At 38.0% G+C, this 11175-nt stretch overlaps 1 protein-coding gene across 1 annotated transcript; it reads right to left on the bottom strand.

The window, feature by feature from the left end:
* Nucleotides 1–408: 408 nt before the first annotated feature.
* adcyap1a (adenylate cyclase activating polypeptide 1a) lies at nt 409–5798 on the bottom strand. The gene is made up of 7 exons (XM_028569549.1): nt 5560–5798; nt 5230–5334; nt 4528–4662; nt 3789–3893; nt 2835–2969; nt 2196–2316; nt 409–736 (listed from the first exon to the last, which is right to left on the bottom strand). The coding sequence occupies exons 2-7, from the start codon at nt 5325–5327 to the stop codon at nt 728–730; spliced, it is 603 nt and encodes a 200-aa protein (XP_028425350.1). The 5' UTR covers nt 5328–5334; nt 5560–5798; the 3' UTR covers nt 409–727.
* Between the last annotated feature and the right edge of the window lie 5377 nt (nt 5799–11175).

Here is an 11175-nt window from a genome sequence, read left to right as displayed (position 1 = left end):
TCGATGTTTTAAATACTGCTAATTGTTTACCTCTGTGATGTCCACGAGCTGATTTTTCTCCTAATTTCTTTCATCTCTCCTTTCATATGTAACATTCTGTTAAACCTGTCGAGGGAGGGTCCATCTCCATTTTAATAACATAATGAGTTTGGTCTTTATTACTCGTTTTCATCCTCTCAAATACGTCTTAACTGAAAGACTTATGGTGATATTGGCTTCAAAGATTAGACGAAATTTTTGTTGTTTACAAAAATTTATTCATACAAATCTTACAACACTTTTTTTTTAAACATTTATTGACTTGACCCTTGCAGATCGCCATTTGAAGTAGTAATCTAATATTCATTTTCTACACAGTAAATATATATATATATATCTTTGAAGATTATTTCATTTTAGTAAGGCTATTGGCGCTTTCATTATCATACATATAATGTTTCATGGAGAGCGGAAAACTGATCCTTCCCTCTATTTTCACAAAAAGCTACGTCTATGCTCTAAAAACAAAGTGCAAAAGAAAGCATTTGCAAGCGAGTACGCTTGGCGTCTTAAAGCTGGATGCTTCTAAAGATCCTATCAAACGTCTGTGCAACACAAAAAACAACAACAAAAGGGTGAAATGTAAGCTGATGATGTGCAGCATTGTAGGGCTACTAAATAGCCATCTGTGATTCATGGCGATTTTAAAGTCGATGCAAGGCACCACAGCCGCAAACTGCTTCCTGCGTCACAAAGCCTAGAGGAGAATGCAAAATTAAAGAAAGATTGATACAGTAAACACAGATCGAAGAACTTCTTACCCTGCTGTTTTATACTTGTTCTCAACTTGCTTCTTATGCAAAATATATATTTCTCTCTCACAAATATGGTAAGAAGTGTGCAGACGGGGGGATATAATTTGTTTACAGTCAACTTTTTGTTTTATCTTGTAGATTTTTGCAAACTTTGATCCCTCAACTTTTCAAAATCAGCATGTTATTTGTCATCTTTTTTCCTCTATTTGCTTTCTCTTGCTGTCTCTCTAACTTATTGTGTATGTGCATCTCATCCTTTCTCTTCTTTAAATCAAATGATGTTAATTAGGGCAGATTTTGTGCCATACTACAGAAAGAGACCACTTTAAATGTCCAATCACAGCTTTTTCTTCATATACATTTTAACACTTGGTTACAAAATCAATTAGTTTAGTAACAGAGCCTAAATGATAAAGCATGACATTAGACTTAGAGATTCTTGCCAGCAGTAAAGTACATTCAGATAATTCTTCAGAGAAGGACACAGTTTCAACATACAGTTTGTGTTGAAATGTAAGAACAGAACACAAAACAACATCCAGAAATGACAGGTATGTATGTTTGCAGTAGTCAGAAAGCAAGCAAAACCATCTAGTTGGAGTCGTCTGCACAGATGCGGTGGCTAGTGCAATTACTTTAATCATGCAATCTATTGAAGTTTTTTTTTTTTTTTTTTACATTGGTTCACATGACAGAAAAGGGAAGCACAATAGACCCAGAAGGTTGAAACACAAAAGTTTAAAATGCCTCGTGTCTCTCACAAAGAACAAATTAGATGGATAAATCACCATGTAACAAGTTTCATTTCTTCTTTTTTTATGCTTTTTTTTAATAATTTACCTGATGCTTTAGATGTTAGTGATACTTATTAAATGGGCAAAGATACATGAGAAACCCTTCAGCAGAAACCAGTTGATAGAAACACAAGATTGGCAATTTACATGAATCAAAGGTGTAAACACTGCGGAAGAAAAGGACAAGAAAAACCTCAAAAGTACTCTGGTCCTCATCTCAGATTTGGTTGCGTTTTTTTTTTGGTCAAGAATCTCCTTTTGAGTTGAAAATGGATAACTGGCATTGTTTAAAGCCAACAGGGCTCTCATCTGGTCTAACCCAGATCTACTTAAATAATTATCTTATCATCCTTGCATCCATAAAGAGGATAAATCTGTCAAATCAATCAGCAATGATATGTATAACATATCGGTCTAAGCAAAGGTCTCTCCACACTGTGGGATTAGGAGGAATAAAGGTAAACATCTGTGAGACTCTAAGAGAGACAGGAGCACAAATGAGGTGGAAGAAGAGTTGAGTGTTTGAGTGTTAAAGGTGAGAAGAAAAGGGAGGGACATGAGACGCCGCTGCGAGGATAACGGCCTCAGGAAAGAGCCTGAAACTCACCGGAAATTCGGGAGAGAACTGTTTCAGCCAGTCTCCCAAAAATGCCTCAAACTCATCCCCGTCCGGGAGGGCATCAAAGTCTATGTCTTGTAGGATATGGTGAAAACCTATGTCTTCAAGGCTGTTGTGAATAAAGACAACTAAACTCTTAATGTCACTTTACAAAAAGCAGCATTCAGTACATTGATTGTCTTTTAAACTATTTATTTTCCTCACAATCATATCTCTTCACTAAACGTTTAAAAGACAGGGCTGTTTGGAGCATATCGTCATGTCAACAATTGTCTCCCCTCAATAAATAGGTCTAAAAAAAATAAATCAATGAATACATAAATAGAGGCTATTCTTTTTTTAGAATGAACAAAAATTGGTCCACAAAGTAGACATGTGTGTCCTCAAGTGTTTTAAGTACAAAATAAAAAACAATATTATTATCAAAATATTCATTTTAATGGCTTACTTCATACATAAATACATGTTTAAGAACACAAAAGCGATCCACTGATTGTTCAGATCTCAAAATGACTTCATGTGGGGCTGCACACACTTAAGTTTTTTGTTTTTGTTTTCAGGAGGGGAGGAGGAAGATGCTACAAATATGCCAGCCGGCGTCCTTTGTTTCTAATTCTCTGTCTATACCTTTTCCCAAGGACTGCTGCCAGGTATTTCTTGACTGCCATTTGCTTTCGGTAGCGGCTGTAGCTGTCTGTGAAGATCCCGTCTGAGTGTCGCTTGGACAGAGGCTCTGAGCTGTCGTCCATCATTTTCCCCCCGCTGTGTGAGAGACAAAAGGTTTCACTATCATCACATTGATGCATTTATATTCACATGATCCCCTCTGTATGGACAGCATGTGGGGCTGAGGTGAAGCGACACTTCAATTATCTTTGTGTCATCATCTTAGAGGGGAAATAATTAGATAATCAGATTTCCCATTTTGTTCACAACAATGCAGCTTGCAGAGATACACGCTGTGTCCTTAGAGCATTTTAGGGAAAATAATCAGATTTTCAGACCATTTAGTTTTTTGTTTTTTTCTTTAGGACAAAGCAGGGAGCCTGTACTTGCATTGTTAAAATGCTTGCATAAAGAAGCTTTGCAAAATGGTCTTTGATTTAGGAGACATATTCTCTCTTTGTTTAACTTTAAGCCCATCAATCATACAATCTGCCATATATTTCGATCTGTAATAAGATGTGATAGGCCTGCTCATAAGGCTTGAGTAATTGCCGCCCTCCCCCCCCCTCTTTCATTGGGATCCACTGGGACTCTAGCCTATAAATTATTCATATGGAAATAAATGTAAACCTGTGCGGGTTAATTCTTCTCTCTGCACCTTAACAACGCAGCAGCAGGCTCAGAAAACCACACTTACCAAATCAATCAAGCTCCTAATTGTGCTCTTATAGCATTATACAGGCTGATTCAGAGGATGTTAGATGCATGCTGGGAGATAATGGGACCACAGACATGTACAGTACGTGTAACAGCGTGAAGTATGAGCATTTAAAGGAGCAGACCAAAGAAACAAAAACGCACATAGGACAGAAAACATAATAAAAGAAGAGGTGACAACCAAGAAGATGCTCTTACCCTACACGTTTTGCCATCAGAGACTGCAGATATTTCCTTGCTGATAACTGACCCAGCGCTTCCCTGTAGGCTTTATTAAACATGCCGTCTGCATGCCTTTCCGTTCTGGGATGATAGATAGCCACACAGTAAAATCACCACACACCCAGCGCAAGAGAGGCAATAATTTCAAGTAGCTGCACTTAAAAAAAAAAAAAAAAAGAACATCTTAACAAGTCGATTATTAGTATAATATTGGGCCTTGTGCTCTATTAATTCCGAAAAATACAAGTTGTTTTTAAATTATTTCCACGTGCCTTTTTTGAGGTGCTTTCTTAAATTACCCAGAGTAGGCTATTTTGCATTTAATCAACACTTCTGCTGAAACCGCCCAATTCTCTTATTTTAGTTAAGTAAAACTAAATGTTAGACTCTGATAAAGAAGTTTTCAGCGCTTCTGTATGCAGCCAGATTTCACAAAGAATGTTAACTCTTTTCTTGCAGTTTGAAGACTTTGATCGTTTTAATGAAAGCATGATTTCAGTCGACTAAGTTTCCCTGGGGATTCACTTAAAACAGGACTAATCTGGTGAAGGCGTGTCTCGAAATAATAAATAACAACATTTCGACGATACGTTATTCACACAAAACGTACAACATACGAGGACAGAAATAGGACTACGGCAATGAGACGTTCAACATAGATGTCGCTAACGTTGAGACAAAAATAAGTTTGGGTAAAATGTTAATAAATAGTCACCTTTTCTCTGGAGGGTAATACAAAGTGTAGACGTCGTCAGCGACAGACGGAGGGCTTCTCACATCCATTTGGTCTCTGTCGTAATCCAGGGACGGTAAGGAGTTTCCATCTTCATCATAAACCTCACTGTCAAGTCTGAAAAGATTAGACACGGTTTCATAATCTGCTTCAGTAACTCTGCGGCTGCTGAGGAATGCATTCAAATATACATAAGTAAACATGTTTTATGAACTCGCTTAGTGATATTTTATGTCAGAAGAATTATTCTGTTTAATTGTCCACCAGAAATACAACAGTTTATATTGATATATAACATATATTCAATTGTTGTTGATTGTTCAAGATCAGAATCCACGTTCTTACAAAAAACCGTTTCCCATTCATTATCTAATCACATGAATTGATCGATTAATGGCTGCAGGACAGATGGAGACACTGTACTTCACTGCCCCAGCAACCTAAATCACATTACCGCCGTTCCCTGGTGAATGTTTCTCCGCAATTATTGCTGTGTGAGCAGCCCCATGGATCCGTAGTCAAATGATGTAATCCAGTAATCTAATAGACTATTATAGCCACAGACATAACTAACTGTGAAGCAGATATGGTCTTCAGCCTGCATCCTGCTGCTGAATGCAACAATGCCAAGCCAAAAGAACAAATAAATCAACACCTGAAAAGTGACAGTAGGAGTGTACATACCTAACACTGGGAAAGCTAAGCCCCACAGGTGAGCAGTTGACGCTGTAATGCATTATGATTCCATAGATGAGTAAGGCTAAAGTCGCTTTACTTGACATTGTCCTGCTGCAAAAGAAAAAAACATAAAGTGAGTTAACAAGTGTATAATCAAGCCTATAATCAATCTACTCATGAGAACAATTCTTTGATGCATTTTGGCGAATTGTATTGTTTCCTGTTACTTTCACACCAAACCTGTGAGTTTGTAAAAGCACAAAATCAACCACGCCTGACTTTTTTTTTGCCTACTTTTACGCTGCGTAAAATCCCCAGAAAAGTGCCTCCTCTTACCAGTTGTGGGACGCGATCCGTTGAGGATCTCAACTGGGAGAGTGAGATTGGATCTCAGTCACTCTCTCTCCCTTCCTCTCTTCCTCTATACCCTCAGTGAAGCGCCTCTTCGGTCTCCTTGTGCTTGTTCCGAGTGTGCAGCCCTCCGTGCGCCCGCAGCTCAGTTCTGTGGGATTTCTACGTGCACTCGGTCATGGAGAGCGCCTAACATTTGTCTGCGGAGAACTTTCCTGCGTCCTATGAACTTAACTCCCCTTGGTTTTTTATTCATATATCCGAGAGACATGCCTTTTTCACTTGTCACGTAGGTGGGGGAGTTGGAGAGGGGAGGTGGGCGGCTGCGTCATAGCCCCCCCTCCCCCGTCCCATTGGAGTGCATCCTTCTTCCGCGTCAATGAAAGACCCCGAGCCAAGTCTTAAAAAAAGAAATGGATCCTGTGAATTCAAACATTATCATTAATTAAACAGTGAATTAATGTCAACATTTGACGTCACAAGAGGCCTGGTTGGCTGGGAGGGAGCTGTCCAGTGCCGAAATGTGCAGGGGAGCTGTCCAGCACTGAAATATGTCTGACAGCTTCTAAGCTTTCAGGCATTAAAGAGATGTCTCTGAGGCAGCTGACTTCATTTATAAGTATATTTTTGACCATATTTCACATGTTTCACCTTTCCACCTCTGTTAAGTCAGAGGCCAGACTCAGTTACACAACCACTTACATAAGTGTTGTTCAGAGGTCGTAAGTAAAGGAACTGTTAATCTAACACAGTTTATCTAAAACACTCAAAATCACTGAATTTGATAATGCATTATTTTTAATGGACACTGATGCAAATTTGTGGTGTTAACATACTTATATATTTAACTATCTAACATTAGCAATTGTCTTGTGGAGCTGTCCAGTGCTGAAATATGACTGACAGTCTTTCTTATAACGAATGCACCAAAAAGGTGTCTCTGAGGCAGACTGACTTACATTCTAAGTATATTTATAATGTTGTCTCTGTTGAGGTTGAATCTGAGTCATCTGATTAAAGCATTTGTATTAATGCACTTTTACATTCTGATGTTTTTCTTTTCTTGTTTTAGGCTTCTTGTTGTATTCCTCATTTGCAGTAATAAAAGAAACGTCACTATCCTGTGAAGACCATGTATCTCCAAAACATCAACTTTGAGTTAAAACAAACTTCAGCTTTGTGATCAGGCATTTTCCAGATAATCCAGTGGGTTTTTAAATGGTTTATTTAGCGTTAGAAGAAAGACCCATAAAGGAACCATTAATGTGATAACACAGTTTATCTGAAGAATTCAAAATCACCAAATTTGGAAATGCATGATTTTTATTGGACGGTGACAAAAATATTTCGTATTAGCCTATTTATATAATTAACATGCGTTATTGTCTTGCGGAGCTGCCCGGTGCTGAAACATGACTGACAGTCTTTCTTCTACAAAACGTTTCTTTAACTAAAGCACTAAAGAGATTTCTCTGAGGTAGCTGACTGATTCATGAGTATATTCTATTTTTCTACATATACTCCACCTCTGTCAAGTTCAGTTATACAACCAGAAACCTGTCACCTGAGTCATCTAGTCATCTCTTGAACCACTTTCCGTTTTCGTAAATGTAAGTGATGTATAACACACAATTCAAATATTCAATGAATAACCTGAATCCAGTGGTGGAAAAGTACTCAGATCCTTTATTTCAGTAAAAGTATCAATACAACAATGTAAACACACATTACAAGTAAAAGGTGTGTATTCAAACTCCATTATCATCAGTAAAATGTATCAAAAGTAAAAGGACTCATTCTATAGGAGAACAGCTGTTGTCAGATTGTTATTAAGACTAATTTTATTTTTATTTACTGTTAGGTAGTTTAGTCCACTGCTTCCCAAACATAGGGGTTGGGCCCATCCAGAAGGCCACAAGATAAAGTACAAGGACTAAAAGGACTCATGACTGTCCCTGTTAGTCACCATTCTTTGTCCACACAGGTATTATGACCATGTGTTGAATCTTTAGTGGGTGATTCAGACCGGTCGATACTCGTCCGGCTCTGACGTCATGCAACAGTTTGCTAAGTGTAAGAAATGCTGAATTCTCAAGATGAAGAGGGGGTAAAATCTCAGAAAATGTCTACTGAAGTAGAGCACTTTCTTTACTCTGAGAGAGCACTGCACCCAAGTGGTTATGAAAAGAAATTTCACTGCAGTGTATCAAGGTTTTTAATGCCACAGACCTCCAGACAGGAGGAAACTGTATCAATTCAAAATGGACATGTAAAGAGAGCAAAATTGTCAGGATTCGTGAATCAGGATTGTTTTTTGTTGAATTGGTTATCACAGTAAAATGCTGATTACTCAACTGGTTTTGATCATTATCTAATTATGTTTTTATCAATCAATCAATATGTGAGCTCGTATTGCCAGGATATCACTTCTCCACACTCCAATTTTACGTGCGGAGCTGAGAACATAAAGTAGATAAGAATTCTGATCCAGTAATTTCCTAATGATTGACTCACCTCACCATATACAGTAAGTAAGAATCACAGTGAAAAAACACTGTAATAAACTTGCTGCCCTGAACATTTTAATCTCCTGTTGTAAGTTAAATGTTTGTTGCTTTTGTAGCCACACTGTATAATAAAAGCAAGTGTTGATATAACATGTGGATTATCTAATGAAAATGATAAACAATCAGATAAATCTAACATAAAATCAATATACGGTAAGTTTACAAATTGCTCCTTACAGTAACTCATCAATAATATTGTCACTGTAAAAGCAAATGCACTACTGTTTGGTCAGATGGGTCTGCAAACAGCAGCAGCTTCCTTCAATTCACACTGTTTAATTTCTTTCACTTGGAAAGAGAGCTGAGTAATCATACCAGATGTGTGTGTGTGTGTGTGTGTGTGTGTGTGTGTGCGCACGCGTGTGTGTATTGTGAGCTTTATCACCCCAATAAAGAACATATGACTCATTCTAATTTTAGCACTGTTAGCTTTTTATAGCGGATACCAGTGTTGACATGTTGTGTTTAAAGAGTTTTATTGAGGTTACAGTCTCATGATTCAAGTATTTTACCATTCAGCTTTTACAACATGCGAGTGAGACATGTGTCATGAGAGTGGCTTGTGATGCAAAAAGATGAAAATTGGAAACGTGGATATAAACAAAATAAAATGTACAAGTTAATGTAATGTATCATGTATTTCATTTTGTCAGAGCTTTTTTGTGGTTGATACATGTGCATACATGTGTTCCAAGTTTTCAGAATTGTGTGCGTAGTTCCATTTTGTGCGTGTATACAATGGAGAAAAAATACTTTGATCAATGCCTCATTAAACCTTCAGGTTTCTGGGATCCACAGTACCTCAAAATGGCCCAGAAGAGGATGAACTTTCAGCGCCAGCTCAGGAAGGAAGGAAGGAACCTGTCTCATGAAGTGCTGCTCCAATTCTACTCTGCAATCATCCAGTCTGTCCTCTGCACGTCCATCAATGTCAAATGTCAAGTCATATAGTGTTAATAATCCTGTGACACTAAAACATCCACTTACCTACAAATTATAAATTATATATTTACAGTTTTAAATACACATTGTGCTTCAATATGTACATATCATTCCGTTTATTGCTTATTCCTTTGCACTATTGTATATGTTTACAATGTAACACTTGTAGACATGTCTCAACACTTTATATATAAAGTATATATATACATATATAAAGTATATATATATATATACATACATACATACAGTACTGGTCAAAAGTTTTAGAACAGCCCAATTTTTCCAGGTTTTTATTGAAATTCATACAGTTCAATGTCTTATTGTACTCTGAAATGAAAGAATAGAACAAATTAACAATTTAAGTTAAAAAAGAAATCATGGAATCAATTTATAAACCAAAATGTATTCAACATTTTTGACTCATCAAAGTAGCCCCCTTTGGCAGATATAACAGCTGAACACACTCGTGGCATTCTTTCTACAATGGAAATCAAATATTTTTCAGAACGTTCTTCCCAACTCTGTTGCAGAAGTTCCCATAAATGTGTGGCACTTGTAGCTTGCTTTGCTTTCACTTTTCTGTCCAGTTCATCCCAAACCAGCTCAATGGGGTTTAAGTCTGGTGACTGTGCTGGCCATTCCATGTTTTTAAGCTTACCATCTTGTTCTTTTTTGCTAAGGTAGTTCTGGCATAGCTTGGACTTGTTTTGGGTCATTATCTTGCTGTAGGATGAACCCCTGACCAACTAGGCGCATACCAGAGGGTACTGCATGGCGCTGCAAAATGCTGTGGTAGCCATTTTGGTTCAGGGTGCCTTTCACTCTGTACAAATCACCAACCCTGGATCCAGCAAAACAGCCCCAGACCATCACGCTTCCTCCTACATGTTTGACAGTTGATGTCACACACTGAGGAACCATCCTTTCGCCTACTCGACGGCATACAAAAATCCTGCGTGATGAACCAAAGATTTCAAATTTTGATTCATCAGTCCATAGCACCTTCTTCCAGTTTTCAGTAGTCCACTGACGATGTTTCTTGGCCCAGGCAAGCCTCTTTTTCTTATTCTGACGTCTTAGCAATGGCTTTCTTGCTGCAACTCGACCTATCAAACCTGAAGCTCAAAGTTTTCTCTTTACAGTTGAAACTGAGACTTGCTTATTACGACCACTATTAAGCTGCGCTTGAAGCTGTTGTCCTGTGAGCCGCCTATCACGCAAGCTGTTGACTCTCAGAAACTTGTCTTCTGATTTTGTTTTGGCTTTGGGTCTGCCAGACCTCTTCCTGTCAGAGTTTCCCCCAGTTTCTAAGTGCCTTTTGATGGTGAAGAATACTGTACTCACTGACACCTTGACTTTCTTCGCAATTTCTCTGTATTTAGTCTCTCTTCCATTGTTAATTGCCTTTTTCCCGCCATTTTTATAGCAACACACTACTTTCTGCAGTACAATACTGTTCAAATAATGCTCACAAGGGTACGGTACCAGTGTGTTCCAACAATACTCTTATACAAACAGAGGGGGTTGTAAGTAATCCAGACAAGTTGGAACACCTGTGGGAATTGGTAGCACCAACTTTCAAAGCTTGATCAACCTCCATTGCTGCAGAACAGCTTTACATTGTTTACCCATTTCTTGTTCCCTGAAAAAGGTATTTTTGTAAAATTCTGAAATGTACATTATTTTTCAGTTTTGGGTAAACTTACTTTTTTTTTTAACCTCAGTCAGTTCACCACTTACCTTTGTACCATTTCAAGCTATTCATTGGACTTGAACTGCTAAAATTTCAATAAAAAACTAAAACACTTGGGATGTTCTAAAACTTTTTACCAGTAGTGTATATATACAGCTGTATATCTTTTTCTATTTTGCTGTACATTGTTCTGCTTGTAACACTGAGAGCAATTTAAAACCAGAGTCAAATTCTCTGTATGTGTTCACATACTTGGCGAATAAAGCTGATCCTCATTCTGTTTCCCTGAGCTGCAGATGTGCAGCTGCAGTATCAGCAGCACAGCCAGCAGGGGGCGTTAGAGATCTGTACTTGTGACTGAAAATGGTACGAATTGAGGACGCTTTGAGTCCTCCCTTT

This window comes from Perca flavescens, chromosome 22 (genome assembly GCF_004354835.1).
Source record: "Perca flavescens isolate YP-PL-M2 chromosome 22, PFLA_1.0, whole genome shotgun sequence".
Lineage (NCBI taxonomy): Eukaryota > Metazoa > Chordata > Actinopteri > Perciformes > Percidae > Perca > Perca flavescens.
This window is presented reverse-complemented; position numbering and strand designations above follow the sequence as displayed.